We start from the raw sequence: 19,166 nt of genomic DNA on the forward strand, positions 1-19,166 counted from the left end.
AGAGTGTTGTATCATATTTCCCTCTTGTGAACCCTTTATCTATAAGAAATAAACTAAGTCGTTCATACCAAGCTCTGGGAGCTTGTTTTAAACCATATAAAGATTTCTTTAGTTTAAAAACATGTTCAGGATTAATAGAATCTTCAAAACTAGGGGGTTGATGAACATACACCTCTTCTTCGATGTAACCATTTAAAAATTCACTTTTAACATCCATTTGATATAATGATATGTTAAATTGAGCAGCATAGGTAATTAATAATCTAATTTACTCTAACCTGGTGACTGGGGCAAAGGTTTCATTATAGTCCATACCTTCTTGCTGACTATACCCTTGAACAACCAATCGTGTCTTGTTTTTGATGACTTCTCCTTGCTCGTTCATTTTGTTTCTGAATACCCACTTTGTTCCAATAATGTTGAATCCTTCAGGTCTTGGAACTAGATCCCATATACATCATTTCTGATGAATTGATTTAGTTCATCTTGCATAGCGATAATCCAATCAGTATCTTGAAGAGCTTCATCTACTGAAGGTAGCTCAATCATTGACACTAATCCAAATAATGAATTTTCATTATTCCTTAGGAATGCTCTAGTTCTTATAGGATCATCTTTCTTGCCAAGGATAACATCTTATGAATAATGTGTAGTTAGTCTTGGAAATATTTTGTGAGAGTTCTCTTCATAAATTCTTATGTTCTCCATGGTTGATGTGATTTCTGATGCCTCTTTATCTTCTGAATCTTCAGGACTTTAGAGTTGTTCTTCTGTATCTGAAAAATTTTCAGTCTGCTTTTGGCTTTTGATTGCCAAGCTTATCATCAAATCTGTTATTGATTGATTCTTCAACTATTAATGTTTCTGTATTATATACTCTGTAGCCTTTTGAGCGTTAAGAATATCCTAGCAGAAAACACTTTTGAGCCTTAGAATCAAACTTATTCAGATGTACTTTAGTGTTAAGAATGAAACAAGTACAACCAAAAGGGTGAAAATATGATATATTAGGTTTCCTATCCTTCCATAGTTCATAAGGGGTCTTTTCAAGAATAGGTCCTATGGACACTCTATTTTGAATGTAGCAAGCAGTGTTCACTGCTTCTGCCCAAAAAATTCTTAGCCATATTAGCTTCATTAATCATACTCCTAGCCATCTCTTGTAATGTTCTGTTTTTACGTTCTACAACCCCATTCTAATGAGGTATTCTTGGACAGGAGAAATTGTGAGATATTCCATTGTCTTTAAAGAACTTCTCTAAGAGATTATTCTCAAATTCTCTTCCATGATCACTTTTGACTTTAATAATTTTAGATTCTTTTTCATTTTGGACTTGATTACTAAAATCAAAAATACAGTATGTGTTTCATCTTTATGTTTTAAGAATTTTACCCATGTCCACCTGCTGTAGTCATCATCAATGACCAATCCACATTTCTTACCTCTTATTGATGCAGTTTTCACTGGACCAAATAAATCAATATGAAGAAGTTCTAAAGTTCTTGAGGAAGAAATAACATTTTTAGATTTGAAAGAGGATTTTGAGAACTTTTCCTTCTAACATACTTCACAAAGAGAATCTGAGTTGAACTTTAGATTGGGTAGTCCCCTTACCAAATTGAGTTTTGTTGAGTTGAGATAATCTCCTCAAGCTAACATGTCCCAATCTTTTGTGCCAAACCCATTGCTCATTATTTACAGACAAAAGAAAAGTTACTTTCTGAGATTTTAGATCATAAAGATCAATCTTATAAATGTTATTCTTTCTCTTACCAGTAAAAAGAATTGATCTGTATTTCTGCCTTACAGCCTTTCCTAGTGAGTTCAGAAAATACCTCATTTGTTTCAGCTTCTGAGTCTGAGTCATTTTCTGTAGTGGCCATGTATACTATGTTGGCATGTTCATCTTCTGAGTTGTATTCGTCTTCAGATGATTCAGAATCATTCCAAGTATCCATCAAACTTTTCTTGCTTTCAAATATTTTCTTAGGACTTTCTTTTTGCAGTTTAGGATATTCACTTTTGAAGTGTCCTGGTTCATTGCATTCATAACACACATTGCTTCTTCGGCTCTTCCTTTTGTATTTAGAGGTTTCTCCTTTATATTCTGGTCTGCTGAAGTTTCTGAACTTCCTTTGCTTGCTCCTCCAGATTTGATTTACTCTTCTGGATAGAAGAGACAACTCGTCTTCTTCCTCTAATCCGGATTCACTTAAGTATTCTTCATTAACCTGCATAGCAATAATTTCATATTTTTTAACAAATTTAAGAGCTATAGTTTTACCTTTCTTTTGAGGCTCATTTTCGTCGAGCTCAATTTCACGACTCCTTAACGCGCTGATGAGTTCTTCAAGGGATACTTCGTCAATATTCTTTGCTACTTTGAACGCTTTAACCATCGGTCCCCATCTTATTGGTAGACTTCTGATTATTTTCTTTACATGATCATCTTTGGTGTATCCTTTGTTTAAGACTCTTAGACCAACAGTCAAGGTCTGAAATCTTGAGAACATGGCTTCAATGGTCTCATCTTCTTCCATCTCGAAGGCTTCATACTTCTGGATTAAGGCCAGGGCTTTCGTTTCTTTGACTTGAGCATTGCCTTCCTGAGTCATCTTGAGTGACTCAAATATATCATGTGTTGTATCTCAGTTGGTGATTACTCATATTCTGCCTGAAAGATAGCACTTAGCAAGATAGTTCTTTCTTTGTGATGACTTTTGAATTCCTTCTTTTGTTTATCATCCATGTTCTTCCTTGCTATCTTTTCTCCTGCATCTTCTGGATGATTGTAACCATCTACTACAATATCCCATAACTCAGGATCTTGTCTTAGAAAGAAACTTTTTATCCTATCTTTCCAATATTCAAAGTTCTCTTCGTCGAACACAGGAGGTTTGGTGTAGCCTTTGTTGTTTAGATCTTTTTCCATAGTGTTTTCCTTCTGGATATTTTTCTGACACGGTTAAGTGCTTGCACCCAGAACCAGGCGCTTTGATGCCAATTAAAGATTGAGAAAACACTTTAAAAGGGGGGGGGGTTGAATAAGTGTTTCTTTTAATAAAACTGATGATGGAAAGATAGACATAACACATTTATTTTTATCCTGGTTCACCTTCTCAATAAGGTTACCTCCACTCCACCCTCAACAAGGTGATTTGCCTCTCTCAGCGAGGACTTAATCCACTATAATCAGAACCTGATTACCCTTGCACGACCACTTGCCGTGACTCATAATACAGCGCACGAGCCTAACTGTTGGTGACTAACAATTATGCACAAACCAACTTCTAAGACTCAACTAGTCCTAGACTTCTTGAGACTTCTGACCCAACTGGTCTCTCAAGAATTCAGTTACCATGTAACTTCTGTTGACAGTGTATAGTATTGATTCTAAAAAGTTGTAATCACAACTGTAATATTTCAGTAAGATTAAGTACAATGTAATAACTCTGAAAAATGAATATGAGAATTTGCTTCAGAGAGTTTTTCTTCACACTTGATGATTTTTCAGAATAATGATGTTCCTATGTGTGAGAGTTTTTTTTATTCAGGAGTTTGTGAGTATATATAGATTCAGAAATTTTACCTGTTAACTTCAACTCCTTTTTGCAGCAATAAATGGTTTGCGTGTTTGCCTGAACTTTTTTTTTCTTCCAAGGATTTGCATGTGGATAGCTTCTTCAATCAACCTTAGGAATTGCGCTTTCGGAGTGTTTCAGCCGTTTTACTAAATATTGTGTCTTTAAAGGTTTTATTTTAAATCAGTCTTTGTGATCTTCTGTTCAGCTTGTATTTTAACTTCTGTTGTAGATATAAACTATTGTGATCTTCTGTTCAGCTTGTATCTCAACTTCTGTTGTAAGTGTTGCACCCTTATTTTTACCCTACAATCTGCATCATTTTTAATTTACATCTCATTCAAGAAAATTCAAAGAAAAATATATGTATACATTCATTGTGCATTCAAAAAATATTTGACCATTTTACTAACCTTTGATTTATGATTTTAATTTTAAAATTAAATTTAATTTGAATTTTGGAATTAGAACTATTAAATCATTTGAACATATACATTTTATTTGGCACTTGTATTGTTCTATTTCTTTTTATTTTTAGTAGGAGAAATTGATAGTTTTTTAGTTTGGTCCAAGATTGATTCATTCATAAGGCCCATGTTCAACAAAGAAATTTTCAACAAAAGGAGCCCATTTTCAACATGCATCTAGAAGCTTGAATAAGACAAAAACTCAAAAAAATTGACTCCACTAATTCCAGCAAATATGGTACACGATTTTTTCTGCAGAATTGGTTCCGCAAAACCACCTCCACTACAATTCCACTACTCTGCACAAATTCAAAAATTCCACTATCAGTATACAATATAACAGCTCTTGTCCCCTTTGATCTTATCACAATCCTCACTCAAATTCCTTTTTAGCCCTCATCTCTCAATTTCTATATATTCAATCTTCATTCACAGTAGAAAAGGAGGAAGAAAAACTTAAGAAAACTCTGCATACATTTGTTCATATCTTCCTCCAAAGAATCAAAAGCTAAACCGATTCTCATACCACGTTTAACTCACCCTCATCTCTGTAAAAACCTTCACCAAACATCCATACAACCACAACCATTCATCAACAAACTTCTTAGAAATAAACCGCATCATCAAACCTTCACTCACCCAAAACCACTTCATAAAGTATCACTCTGAATTTGCATTGTACACCCTCTCTAGGGACTGATTTCATGTTTTTATTACTTGGGCCAATATCTCATGGGCCAGCGCCCATTTCCATTTACACCTCCCATATTTGCCGTTTTCTTTAGTCCACTTTGTTTTATTTTATTTTATTTGTTTCTACTTTAGTTTTGTTTTAATAAATTGTTTTTATTTTCTACTATATATTAAAAATCCCTAAAAACATTAGTTTGGTCTTTTAAATTCCAACTTTAAGTAGAATTAGTTTAACATAACTTTTAGGATTTTAGAATTTCCCTATTTCGTCTTTAGTTTTAGTCTTATTTTCTTTTTCAACATTTAAAATATTTAATAAATATTCAAAAGTGGAGAAGGGTGAGTATCCTTGCATTCGGATTTAATTCACCACTATGCACATTTCCCTTTAAAAAATACCCAACCATAAAAAACACTTAAAATACTTAATAAATTTCAAATTCTTAAAAAGTGGAGAAGGGTGAGTATCCTTGCATTGGCATTTAATTCACCATTATCTATATAAAAAAACACCAATCAATCTCATTTTTCTTTTCTTTTTAAGGACATGATAATTCCTTTCCACGACAATTGTGTAAGTCTCCAAAGCTCGAGCAGCAGTGGAATGCGACGTTTAACGTCGTTCATTTAAAAAACACAAAACATACAAAATTTGTAAGCCGAACTACGACCGCTCTGATTCCTTAAAGGGATACGTAGGCATTGGGTCGCGGGGCCCGAACGAGCACATCTTTGTAAATATTTCTTTCTTTTCCCCGTGTTTATTTTCTTTTCTTTCTTCGCGCATTTTCCTTTAGCTTTTAGTTTTAGACTTTCAGATAACACCCTTAACAAGAGCAGACCCCGTCGAGTACGACGGACGTGAGGAGTGCTAATCCCTTCTCCTCGCGTAACCGACACCTTTACCCTTTTTTCTTGGTCGTAAGACCTTTTCCTTGTTTTATTCCTTTTAGGTTTTAATCGATGTTTTCCTTTCCCGTCTCTTGGGATAAATAAACAATCGATGGCGACTTCATTGATTTTAAATCTAGTTGATTTCGATTCGGTTGTCACAGCTGGCGACTTCACTGGGGACTTTAGAGTGTCGATCCTAGTTTTTGTTTGTTTCATTTCTTTTGGGTGTTTTATTTGTTTATTTGTTTATGTTTTATCTGTATATATGTGTATATTGCTTTATTTACTGTTATGTCTTATTTTTTTTGTATATATTACATTATTGTGTTGTTTCTGTTTTTCTTGGTGGGTGGGTTGATACCATGAGATAAAAGGCACAGTACCCCGGCCACGATTTGTTACCTAGGAAACTTAGGAATAGAATGGAGACATGACGGCTATTCAGGTGCAAATCGGTTTAGTGCGATCATGTGAACCACACGCAGATGAAGGTTCGTTGTGGGATATTATTGTCATGCACACTATGCTGCTACGATGATAGTACTTTCACACGTACCGCTAGTAGGCTGTGGACCTTTTGACCTACCCAAGCCTAGTTTCAACCTGTGAGATGGGATGGGAATTTCTTTACAGGTACAGGTACATGCTGCTAACTGTCATGGTACTTGGTTCCCTTTTGTTCCATTGGTGCCGAATCTTTGACCATATGTACATTTGACATTGCATCTTGCATTACATCTTGCATTGCATAGTTCTCGAATTTGACCAGGTTACCCGAGATTTCTTTTTCCGTTGTTTCTTTCTCCCAGTTAGCTGTCAACTATCAAGCTGTTTCCTCAACACAAACTACAGAACTAGAGCTGCCATCAGATTGAGAATGGAAAACAAGAGTAGCACAATTTAGAATTAAGAATGGAGATTGATGGTTCAATTTCAAGCAAGACAAGTGAAGCTTCATTCAGAGTCAGATTTATCTTCCTAAAACCAAGTGTTTCAGATGGGACAGCTCATCCTTGTTGTTGATTAGTCACTAGGCCATGTTTCTTCACTGTTTGCAAATTTTTTTAATTGTAATATCTGTTTAAATTCAAATTTGTTTGTTTCTTACTGTTAAACTTAATGAAATGAGCATTGCATATTTTGATTCAATTCTTCTCATTTACTGCTTTATTTCATTCAAAAAACAAAAAAATATGTTTCTCCCATTTGCTTTCTTTACCATGTTGTTTATGCAAAGATTGGAGGGAGGATGATGAAAACGAATTACCCACAATTGTTGTTAGTGTGCTTTCGAATAGAACTTTGCTGATGATGTACAGGCATTGTTTCAACTCCCAAACATTAGAGAAATAAGGAGGTTTCCCTTTGTCAACCCTTTTGAGCCTTCGAAGTTGGAGTTTCTTTCTGTACGAAAGAACCCGCAATTTTAACCTGGCGATAGGTAGTTTTTAGTTATTCATCTGTGTATTCAAAAGTTTCATTCAAGTACTGGAATAAGGGTGGTGCGGCTGCGGAAAATTGTAGGCCTTTTGCATACTTTGCTCTCATGTCATAGCAACATGTTCATATGCGCACCGAGATGTCTTAGCACTCTTTGCTCCCACTTACAAAACTGGGACCTTTCTCGGAGTATACAACAATGCATTTTCAGTGATGGCAAAGGAGGATTACTGGCCTGCATACGAGAGGTAGATAGTATGGCATAATGACAACATGCGGCGAGACCCAACACGCGTATCAGAACCGAGATGGATGATCATAGAAAAATGGTAAGAAAAAGTGTAGCATTTGTTGTCAAGTCGGGCACAATAAAAATACTTGTCCTAATCGTAGATCAACCTCCACCAACCAATAATTGTATGTCATGTATTTCTACTGTCTTTTATGAAATCAACTAGACTTTATTTATTCGTGAAATATATCGGTGTTACAACTAACCAAACACAAACAAAGATTAAACAACAAGAACACAACACATAGCATAAACAACAACAACACAAACAACACTAAACAACAAACACCGACATAAATTGGCAACATTAAAACAACTATAATATCACGATATCACAACCATCAAGACGATGTCATCTGTGTCATGCATCATGGTTATGACATCGACGTCGTTCTTAAAAAACACATGACCACAAACAACACTAAACAACAAACACCGACATAAATTGACAACATTAAAACAACTATAATATCACGATATCACAACCATCAAGACGATGTCATCTGTGTCATGCATCATGGTTATGACATCGACGTCGTTCTTAAAAAACACGTGACCATCTCTCTTAAAAATCGGCAAATTTGTTATGACAAGAAAAATCGAAGAGTGTGAGAAAAATAGAAGAAAAAACGTGTGAAAAGTAAATGGGGATTGGGAGTATATTTATAAAAAATACACTAACACATAGGAGTCACCCCATATGGCTCCTATGTACAAAATATGTACATAAGCGCCACTTTACACCAAACCCTAATTTACCTTCAACTATGGTGCCACCTGGGGTGGCACATTCCCTTAAAAATTTGAACTATGGTGCCATGGAGGGTGACTCCTACGTGTGGGACACCTCCCAGACCTGGTTATCCAGGTAAATTTTCTGAAAATGATTTTTTAGTAATTTTTTTTAAAAAGGTGGTTATTGCAATTTCCCCCCGCTAGCCTTTACCTTCCCCTTTCTTTTCCAGTTTGGAAGATGAGTTCCGGCTGAAAAAGAATATGCAGTTAATGAAAATCAATAACAAGGAATGTACCAAATTCAATTGCAAGCATAGTTATGGGCAATAAAATCAAAGGAATAAAATGCATTAATAAAATAGGATTAGTGTTTGATAATACAAGGAGTGCAGTGTGACAAGCAACGCTCTAGCTCATAATACAAGGCAAAACAAGAACCTTAAATCCTAATCATAAACCACAACACTGATACACACTTATATATAAATAATACTTTCTCTTCTTTGCTTTCCCCATTGCAGCTCACTTTTACAGCTTCTATCTTTCAGAAAATACTCTGGAGCTAGTTACACATAAACATCTTTGTTCTATTTCACCTGAGCCGCTGCATTGTTATGACTCTGCAGGAGGGTTTTGTATGCAGCAAAACCATTTTTTCTGTAAACCAAGTAAAATTACCCATAAGAAAAAAGGTAAACGTATACACGGTAAAACCAAGTAAAATTTTACTCATGACATGCGCATAAGTTATCTTCAGCTTATTTCAATAAGCTTTCCACGATAAATTATGGAAGTGCTTTTAACTAATCTATTTTTCCAAATGCGTTTTAGATAACACAATCGGCAGTATGTCAGTTTTATCTATGTATATACTAAAGAGCATCTTACACTCTGAGGTTTGCCGGGATCGGATGCAGGTTTGCTTTGAGGTTCAGTGGCGGTCTTTCCAGGTGACTCGGTATTGCCACCTGTCTTTTTCTCATCCCTTGCCTTGTTAAAAATCACTGTGAACCCCTCAGCTGAGGCTGGATCATTGACATCCCATTCACCGAATTTGGGTAGTGGACGACCCTTTTCCTGTAGGATAATCACATTAGCTTATGTAAAAGAAAAACTCAAAACTAAATTCAGTATTATGCCTATGAAATTGGTAATGATAAACTCTGGAACTGGAAGTAATGAAAATGGAAAGGAAACCTAATGGTGGAATATATTCTCTACATACTACAGGAATTTGATAAATACATGCCTCCAAAAATAATCTTGAGTGCAAGATACCATTAAGCATAAAAGAACGAAGATCAAACATAACACTGAAAAATTGTGTTTTAATTAAGCGCAATAGTTAGTGTTAAAATGGAACCCAAAATTCATGTGACCATAGAAATGCTTCTTTGGATTCTTCTGGGTATGCTTGTGTAAGATACCATCTAAAGTCTTATTTGATCTCCAACAAGTAACTTGTTTCCAATTGCCAACCTCTTTTGTTTATTCAAACTCCATGACTCCTCGAAGGTCTAGCCATTACTTTGTTATATGGAAATATAACAGCTTAATTTTATCAATGATATATGCTAAAATACAGGAGAGAATTAAAAATATGAAGATTAGTGGTTGATGCAGTCACCTCACCCCTACTAAAATATGAGCAACCACATTAGGTTTCTTCCTAGCAAATTCAACAACTAAGCATTTACAACTAGCATTCAGTAAGCTGTGTCTTAGGGCCACTACAAATATCACCTTATCCAGCTCGAGCTTCACGATCCATAAAATTGCACGTTGTAGATCCACAGTCTCCCATACATGACCCAGTAATTTTGAAGATACCCAAAGTGTTTTCGACATTAAGAACCGGTCAGAGTCATCTCATAAACACAGGCCCAAAACTACCCACCATCAAGGTCAAGTCATTAATTGGTGTTTGGAATATGCTACTTCATATAATAATAATTAAAATCATAAATCATTTCTAGCACCTTCGCAAAACATACAAATTCTTATATTTCTTTTGGCTTTTGGGTTTCCCATAGTGAGACTATTGGTCCTTCATTCATTCCTAAATGGTTTAGACACTCTGGTATCTATCGGAATGTTGGAGCAGGCCACTCCTGACAGTTTGGAAAATGGAACAACTTCCATACCACTTCAAATATTTGGGAAGAACAAACAAACGAGATACCACTGTATAAAGTTGTCAGTTTAACAACTATTAGCAAGGTTGTCAAAATCACGATCTACATCTTAAAATCTTACAATTTTGTGATCCCACCACATTCCCATTCTCCCCCAGCGATTGAGACCTTAAGTAGAATCGTGTTTTGTAGTCAAATTGTGGGGGGGAAATATCATAAAACCGTTGATTATGTGTGATCTTGGCCAGTTCCGGCCATGATTGACCGTTTTCCGATCATCGCCATTACAAGTCGAGAAGGATGACAAGATGTCGAGGTGCAACAATTACGGTTCGGCATAGGCCACTTTCCCACGAATAGTCGAATACACTTGCCTACCAAATTAATAATATCATGTAAAAAAAAAAACTTTAAATATATAGTATCTTTTTTGTTTTAATGATATCTTTCAAGTTTTGTTACGATTGTATGTTTTACAATCTTGCTACCCCCTCCAGATCTTACAAAAAACTAATTGGGTAAAATCTTCTGATCTTAGTTATGATCTTATGTTTTACGATCTTAGTATCCCCTCCCAATCTTATGCAAGATTTCGATCCCTAGTTTATCTGCCTCTCTTCTAGACTTTAGTTTTTAAGTGTTCTTGCTCCCTTTTCACAGCCACTTAATTTCCCGTTATTCACTCCCTCCCCCCACCTCTAGTTTCCCTATCGAATAAAATAGGTATTCTGAAAAAGCGCTTGTTCAATTCAAATTGACTTGTTTAAGCAACAATAACTAATGTTAATACTTCATATACAATAACCCATGAGACAGCAACCAAGCATGAGGTAGCACTTTAGAAAGGATGAACTACAACAGGACACCCAAGAGTTCTGTAATTCCAATCCCCGCATTAAAGGAATAAAAATAATATAATACTAATAATAGAATTAAGGGGTGTTTGAAATAGCTTATTTGAGCTTATCTTATGGCATTAACACTTAAGTGTTTGCAAGAGCTTATAAAAAGAACCATAAGCTATTTTCAGCTTATTTTACTACGCTCCCTAGTATGCCGTCATTTTTTCATATAATACAAAAAAAAACACACATAAGCACTTAAACAATAAGTGCTTGTTGAATAAACGATAACTAAAACTGCTTATCTATTCCAAACATCCCCTTAAAAGTTTCTAGTAAAGAGATCAAATCCAAAAATAGTAACATCCAAATTAATCAAAGTTCATCATAATCTAATAAAGAAAGAAATCTTAATAGTATCTAAATGAGAAATGAACTAAAATATCCAAATCCTAATTTTCTTTTCATATTTCAAACCTAACCAAAAAAACTGGAATATCTATTCATCAAAATCATAAACCATAAATTCAAAAATCAGAAAGCTAAGATCACAGTCCAAAACTCAGAAATGAACTATATTAATTACAATTAAATCAAACTCGCTTATTAACGCAAATCAGAGATTGCCAAATCATACAACAGCACAATCCAATCATCAAAACGAAATCAAATGATTCAAGGAAAATTAAAAAGTACAGCAAAAAAAATCAATTAAGGAAAAAAGCACTTACCGACATCAATGCGAGATTGATGAAATATTTAGTAAGAACAGAATCTGAAAAAGAAGAAAAAACTGAGAAAGAGAAAGTTATAGAGAGAGAAAGAGAGAATGGTTTGTGTTAGAGAGAGAAAGAGTGCGTTGTATTGAAGAAGACCTTGGAGCGACTAGTAACGAGTGTGAAATGGGCCGAGATGGGCCAAACGGGAAAGTAACGGTGTTTATAAGAACGGCGTTACGTGTTTGACGGGGAGAGTACAATATGGTGTTGGAATTAGCGTCATGCGTGACGTGGAAGGGAAACGGTGAGGAGGGTTTGGAAAAAGTAATGGAACAGTGAGCTGGCAAACGTAACGACGTGCGGGGTTGTTTGTGGCTTTCGATTTTTATCATGCCTTTGTTTTCTTTCTTGGAAAGGTGTAACTTGCTTCTCAGCGGGTCACTTCTAATGAGCATGTAAAGATACTTCCTTTAAAATGTGACTATCTTTAATTTGTATTAAGAAGTTATTATTTAGTATTGTTCTATGAGGTTTTGATAATTGAATTCTTTAAGGTCATGAATATGCAAAATTTTCAAATCCAGAAGATGTGAAATTTGCTCGTGAGACGATACACGACATGTAATATAACTCTTTTAAATGTAACTACCATACGTAACCTTAAGGAGGAGTGAATTAAGGTTGTCCAATTTTTTTCGATTTTGTGCAATAATTTTTAATTTTTTTTTTTTTTGGAAGTTATGAATGTTATGTTCTTAGGATAATAAAATGTAAAAAATTAAAGTGCTTAAAAAATAAATGATACTAGACAATTATACTAGTTTCTTTTATAATCAGGGGTGTATTTAGTCCCTTCACACTTTGAAGGATTTTCTATTAAGGAAGGCAAACAGGCATGTCCTCCCGTCTAGGCCCACTCCACAAAAACTTGCAAAAAATGGGGCAGAGTGGACATACTTGAAGATGCAGACCTAAAACATTGACTCTCTCGTTTAGGCCCGCCCAAAACAAACGAGGCGGGTGAACATATTTAAAAATGCGGACCTAGAACCATGGTCTGCCTCGCACTAAAAGTGAGGGCGAGGCGGGACAGGCCCGCGCGCTGCTTCTTTTAAGTCTAAAAATACAAAGATTCATGTAAATGCATGTGCAAGCAAAAGTCAGTAAGAAAACGGGGCAAGACGGGGTAGACACGTTAGAGGGCGGGAGCTTAAACCCTTGGCCTACCCCGCACTAGAGTACGGGCAAAACTGGCATGTCCAACAGGCCAAACCCGTTTTGCCACCACTAATTTCCACTATGTTTATATCCTTGTACAAGTCTCACACCAAGACTTCTTTAAAACCTTCTAAAACAAACACAAACATCAAACATATGGTAGACTTTGAATCACCCTAATCCAAATAACCTTTTCACAAATGTGAAAGTGCTAATTGAAAATTCTGATGTATCTTGCCTTAAATACATCCTAATAAGAAACCTCTAAGATCGGATGCATGTGTTTGTAGCATTTTCATGAAGTTTTGCAAAGGTTTAAAATGATAATGGTTCATGAAAAGTGGAAATTGAGTAAGAGGTATTATTGTTGATGTTTTATCTCACTATGAGTACATAAAAACCATAGAAAATTCAAGTGTTAAGACTATCTTTGAATCATTATGTGCTACCTATGAAGGTAATCAGCAGGTGAAAAAAGATAAGGCCAACCTTCGGGTTCACTAGTATGAACTCTTTAAGAGTTATACATATGCATATCATGTCAAGAAGATTCTAAGGAGTCTTCCTGTGAGATTCATACCTAAAGTTACAGCTATTCAGGAGGTCAAAGACTTGAATACTCTAAGTCTTGAAAGTTTGATAAGCAACCTTCAGATCCATGAAATATAACTAAATGGAGATTAGCTTGTGAAGATCTCATAGTCACTAGCTTTAAAATCTGCTGTTGAGAAATCTAGTGGTAAAGCTTCCGGGTCCTCAAGAGTCAGCAAATGAGAATAAGCTTTTGATGAAGGAGTTTTTTATGATAACTCTGATGATGAGGAAATGGCATTTATCATTAAAAAAATTTGACACCTGGTCAAAAGGAACAAGATATTCTCTGGTAGAACCAGTGGCTTCAAAGGCTCTAGTTCCAAAGACAAAGAAGATGACCAAAAGATATGCTACAACTGCAATAAGCCTGGTCACTTCAGATTTCATTATCCTTATCTACAAAAGGGCAAGTCAAAGAAAGGACAGCTTCAGAAGCATATTCAAGAAAGTCTCGTGGCAACATGGGATGAACCTGAAAAATGAAAGAAGTTTTCAAAAAGATGAAGGAGAAGAAAATATGGTGTTGATGGCTCTCACATCATCTGATGTATAATCTGAATCCTGCTCTAGTTCAGAATTAGACGAAGAAGATGAGGTATTTTCTAACTTTTCTCGTTCCGGTCTTATTTCCTTCATTCAAGACTTCATGAGACGTTGCAAAGACAAAGCAAGACACGTGAAAATCTTAAAGAGAGATCGTGATTTTTGGAAAGAAGAGTTAAAAATGTATCAAGACAAATTTAAATCTCTTGAAAAAGATCATAAAGCTCTCTTAGATAAAGCTTCTGATAAAATTATGGATAAATATGAGGTGGCTCCTCAAAGCTTTATCACAACAGGTCTTGAGAGAACTAAACTTGCTTCCATGATCTATGGAGTAAGTAATAATTAGGGAGAAGGTATGGGTTATAATGGAGAATTCTTTAACGTTTAGCTTCTAAAGAAACTCTTAGATCCTTCTCCTTCAAGCGGTGCTCAAACTAGACTAAAAACTTATTTTGTGTCTGCCTCTGATAAGGGTAAGAATCTAGCCTAATCAGAACCCAAGATTACTGATTTAAAAGATATGAATAAATATGCACCTGAGACCTTAAAGTCAAGGGTTCTAAAGAATTCAGTTCTCAAGAATCAGCAATTAAAGGCTCGGATCATATCAGAACCTATGGTTCAAAAGTCGAAAGTAAATCTCGACCCATATTACACAGGGTCTTTTTGGCCCAGTCCTAAAAATTTCAAGGACCGCCAGGGCCAGCCCGTTTAGGCCCAAGTAGCCCATATTGATAGTTCTAGTTGGGACTGCCTCAATCAATGGAAAGAAATATGGGTTAGCTATTGTTGATGAATACAGCAGATGGACTTGGGTTAAAATCCTTAGATCTAAAGATAAATCATATGGTGTATTTAACATCTTTTGCACATAAGTACATTCTAAAAAGGAATTAAAGATCTTAAAAGTCAAAAGTGGTCATGATGGAGAGTTTTAAAATGAGCCATTTGAAATCTTTTGTGAAAAAACATGGAATTATCCATGAGTTCCCTTCTCCTAGAACTTCATAGCAAAATGAGGTTGTAGAGAGAAATAACAAATCCTTGCAAGAGATGGCTAGAACCATGATCCATGAGAAACATCTTCCAAAGTACTTGTGGGTAGAAGCTGTTAATACCTCTTGTTATGTTCAGAATCGAATCTATATTAGACCAATTCTGAACAAAACATCATATGAGTTATTTAAAGGAAGAAAACCAAGCATATCTTATTTCCATCAATTTGGTTGTACTTGTTAAATTCCGAACAACAAAGACTATCTGAGGAAATTCGATGCTAAAGCTCAAAAGGGTATCTTTTTAGGATACTTTGAATGCTCTAAAGCATATAAAGTGTATAAATATAAAACCATAATGTTCTAAGAGTTTATACATATAACATTTGATGACAAGGAGCTTGACTATGACACGTCAGAGCTTGTTAAAAGTTTTGCAGATAGAATATCCAGAAGTTAGGAATTCCGAAGTTGCTCGATCTGATGATAGTATACCAGAATCTGACCCAACTCTTGAAGCTCATCCAAAAGATGTAATTTTTGAAGAAGCCCTAGATGGTTCAGAAGTTTCAACTCCTCCCCAAGAGATCATTTAAGTATAAAATTATCATCCACAAGAATTAATCATTGGGAACAAAGGTAAGCCCTTGAGAACTAGATCTACCTTCAGAAATGAAAATTCCATGATAGGGTTTATCTCCTTGATTGAGCCAACTTCTATTGATGAAGCCTTGTCGAATGATGGGTGGATTGTGGCTATGAAAAAGGAGCAAAACTAGTTCCATAGAAATGATGTTTAGGATCAGGTCCCTAAATTAAATCAGAGAAACATCATTGGAACAAAATGGGTGTTTAGAAATAAGTAGAGTGAACAAGAAGATATGGTAAGAAACAAAGCTAAACTGGTAGCTCAGGGTTATAGTCAGCATGAATGTATAGATTTCTCTTAAATGTTTGCACCAATTACAAGGTTAGAGGCAATCAGACTTCTCTCTTATGCTATTAATCATGATATTATTTTATATCAAATGGATGTTAAAAGTGATTTCTTAAATGCAGTCCTTTTTGAAGAAGTGTATGTCAAACAACCTCCTGGATTTGAGGACTCTGTCCATCCAAATTTTGTTTTCAAACTAAAAAAACACTATATGGACTCAAATAAGCTCTAAGAGCTTGGTATGAAAGATTGAGCAATTTCTTAATTGAAAATGATTTTCAATAAGTCCAGGTTAACACTACACTATTTAGAAAGACTCTCGATAAGGATATCTTAATTTTACAAATCTATGTTGATGACATAATTTTTAGTTCTACTAATGCCTCTCTTTGCAAGCAATTTTATGAGATCATACAGGCTGAGTTTGAAATAAGCATGATAGGAGAATTAATATTCTTCCTTGGGATTCAAATCAACCAATGCAAAGATGGAACCTATGTTTATCAGTCCAAATATACAAAGGAGCTTCTAAAGAAGTTTAATCTTGAAGATTGCAAGAGTATGGAGACTCCTATACATCACATGCAATTTGAACATAGAAGAAAGCAGCACAACGGTACTCCCTCTATTCTCTTTTATAAGCAACTTTTACTTTTTAGATTCATTAAATAATTGATTTATCTAGTCTATATATTGTCCTAATACATCATTTACTACATGAACCTAAAAAGCAAAATTTGCTTATAATGGAGGGAGTATATCAGAAGCTCTATCGAGGTATGGGGTATATGATGTATGAGTAATAAGTAGTAACATGTGTAGGATTTGGGAATTGAAATTCTAGGTTTTGACATGTTAGATTTTGATTTGAATCCATGAAATTGATATTTGAATCATGTTTTTATGTGAGTAATTGATGCTATATAACGAATACATGTTATTATGCTTCTATTTCATGAACTTTGGTTGTTTTGATGGATTTTGGGGTGAAAAATTGTGTGAAACAAAATTTGTCTGAAATAGAATTTTTCTGGTTTTTTCGTGAGCGGGCTTAGCACGGTCTGCAATACAAAATTTTATGTTTGCCATTGATTTATTATGAATTATGGTGAATTTTCTGAAAATGTTTGGATGGCTTTTTGGTCAATTCTTTGTATGAACATAATACTTGAACTTTGAGAATATGTATGTTATGAATTGAAATTGGTTGAGATTAACTTATTGAGCTTTGTTTGCTACATGTTAATTGTGATGTGTTGATTTGGTAAGTGTTATGAAAGTGTTTTCATATGTGATTGATAACATGATTATGTATGTTTGTGCAAATGTGAGGTGATTCATATATGATGAATGGTGTGATATATGCTTGTATAATTAAGATTTGGAGATGGTCTTAATTGCATAAGATTTTTTGGTATTTGCACATGCATTCATTGGTAGGAAAGAGACTATGTTTGTTACTTTCGTGGAAACTAGTGACTTGTCCTAAACCTAGAGGATCGGTTTGAAGCTTAGCAGACGAGCTTATTTGGTGGTTATCTATCTGAGGGATGGATGTGGTGATACTTCTAAGGATAACAATTGGTACCACATGCATATTGCATTGAGTCGCATTGGAGTCACATTTATCAATGTGAAATGTGTTTTGGTATGTTTACTGTTAGAACAAGATTTGTTCTTATCAATTATCTTAGTTTTGATGATAACAATAATATGAATTTTGCTTAAGATAATATGGTACTCTAATCCAATGCAATTTCCCTTTCAGGAAATATATATAAAGAGTACGCATAATTCAGCGCTCAGAAGTTGTGTCTCAAATGGTTCAGCATGCAACATCAGAACATGGTCTGGCAAGACATCAGAAGATGGTCGAAGCAGAATCAGAACATGGGTCTATGAAAGCATCAGAAGAACATGAGATCAGAAGCACTGAAGATCAGAAGATGGTATCACGCTCAGAAGCACTTCAAGGTCAGAAGATCAGAAGATGCTATGCACCAAGCTGTTTTGACTCTGATGATATTCAAAAGTCGTATTCACAAACATCAGATCAGAAGGAAGTACACGTGGCAGACTACGCTGACTGACAAAAGGAACGTTAAAGCTACTAAAGGCAACGTCAGTAGACACAGCGTGAACAAGGCTCGAGGTAGTTGACAAAAGCGTATAACATTAAATGCGATGCTGTACGGAACACGCAAAGCATTAAATGCATTCAACGGTCATCTTCTCAACGCCTATAAATATGAAGTTCTGATGAGAAGCAAGGTTAACGATTCTGCACCAAAACAACTAATATCAAACTTGCTGAAACGCTGTTCAAATCTAAACTCAGAATCTTCATCATCATCAACTCACTACATTGCTGTTGTAATATATTAGTGAGATTAAGCTTAAACGATTAAGAGAAATATCACAGTTGTGATTATCGCTTTTAAGAAGCATTTGTAATACTCTTAGAATTACATTAAGTTGTAAGGAACTAGAGTGATCGTGTTGATCAGAATACTCTAGGGAAGTCTTAGGAGTGAACTAAGCCTAGAGTGATCGTGTTGATCAGTAGACTCTAGAAAAAGTCTTAGAGGGTATCTAAGCAGTTGTTCCTGGAGTGATCAGTGTGTGATCAGAAGACTCTGGAAGACTTAGTTGCGGACTAAGTGGAAAACCATTGTAATCCGTGCGATTAGTGGATTAAATCCTCAGGTTGAGGTAAATCATCTCTGCGGGGGTGGACTGGAGTAGCTTCGTTAACAGCGAACCAGGATAAAAATAATTGTGCAATTTATTTTTATCGTCCAAGATTTAAAGTCACACTTATTCAATCCCCCCCTTTCTAAGTGTTTTTCTATCCTTCAATTGGCATCAGAGCGCCGGTTCTAAGGTGCAAGCACTTAACCGTGTTTAGAAAAGATTCAGGAAGAGAAAAACGCTTCAGTAAAAGATGGTTGATGAAAGTGAAAAGTCTACACCTACACCTGCATCTACATCTGGCTCTGCTGAGCAATACAACGGTAACAATGGTTATACTAGACCGCCGGTATTTGATGGTGAAAACTTTGAATACTGGAAAGATA

The 19,166-nt window shown here is 35.3% G+C and overlaps 1 protein-coding gene across 1 annotated transcript; it reads right to left on the reverse strand.

Annotated features, from left to right (window-relative positions):
• Positions 1-8,435: 8,435 nt before the first annotated feature.
• LOC131662259 (protein NOI4-like) lies at positions 8,436-12,081 on the reverse strand. The gene is made up of 3 exons (XM_058931992.1): positions 11,812-12,081; positions 8,992-9,180; positions 8,436-8,760 (listed from the first exon to the last, which is right to left on the reverse strand). Exons 1-3 carry the CDS (start codon positions 11,815-11,817, stop codon positions 8,716-8,718), a joined length of 240 nt encoding a protein of 79 aa, XP_058787975.1. The 5' UTR covers positions 11,818-12,081; the 3' UTR covers positions 8,436-8,715.
• Between the last annotated feature and the right edge of the window lie 7,085 nt (positions 12,082-19,166).

Source organism: Vicia villosa, linkage group LG3, assembly GCF_029867415.1.
Source record: "Vicia villosa cultivar HV-30 ecotype Madison, WI linkage group LG3, Vvil1.0, whole genome shotgun sequence".
NCBI lineage: Eukaryota > Viridiplantae > Streptophyta > Magnoliopsida > Fabales > Fabaceae > Vicia > Vicia villosa.

What these genes read in the sequence shown, in the direction of transcription:
- LOC131662259 (XM_058931992.1), bottom strand. An exon ending in ATCCCGGCAAACCTCAGAGT is followed by an intron (nt 8,761 to 8,991) that starts GTAAGATGCTCT and finishes CTTGGTTTACAG; the next exon opens with AAAAAATGGTTTTGCTGCAT.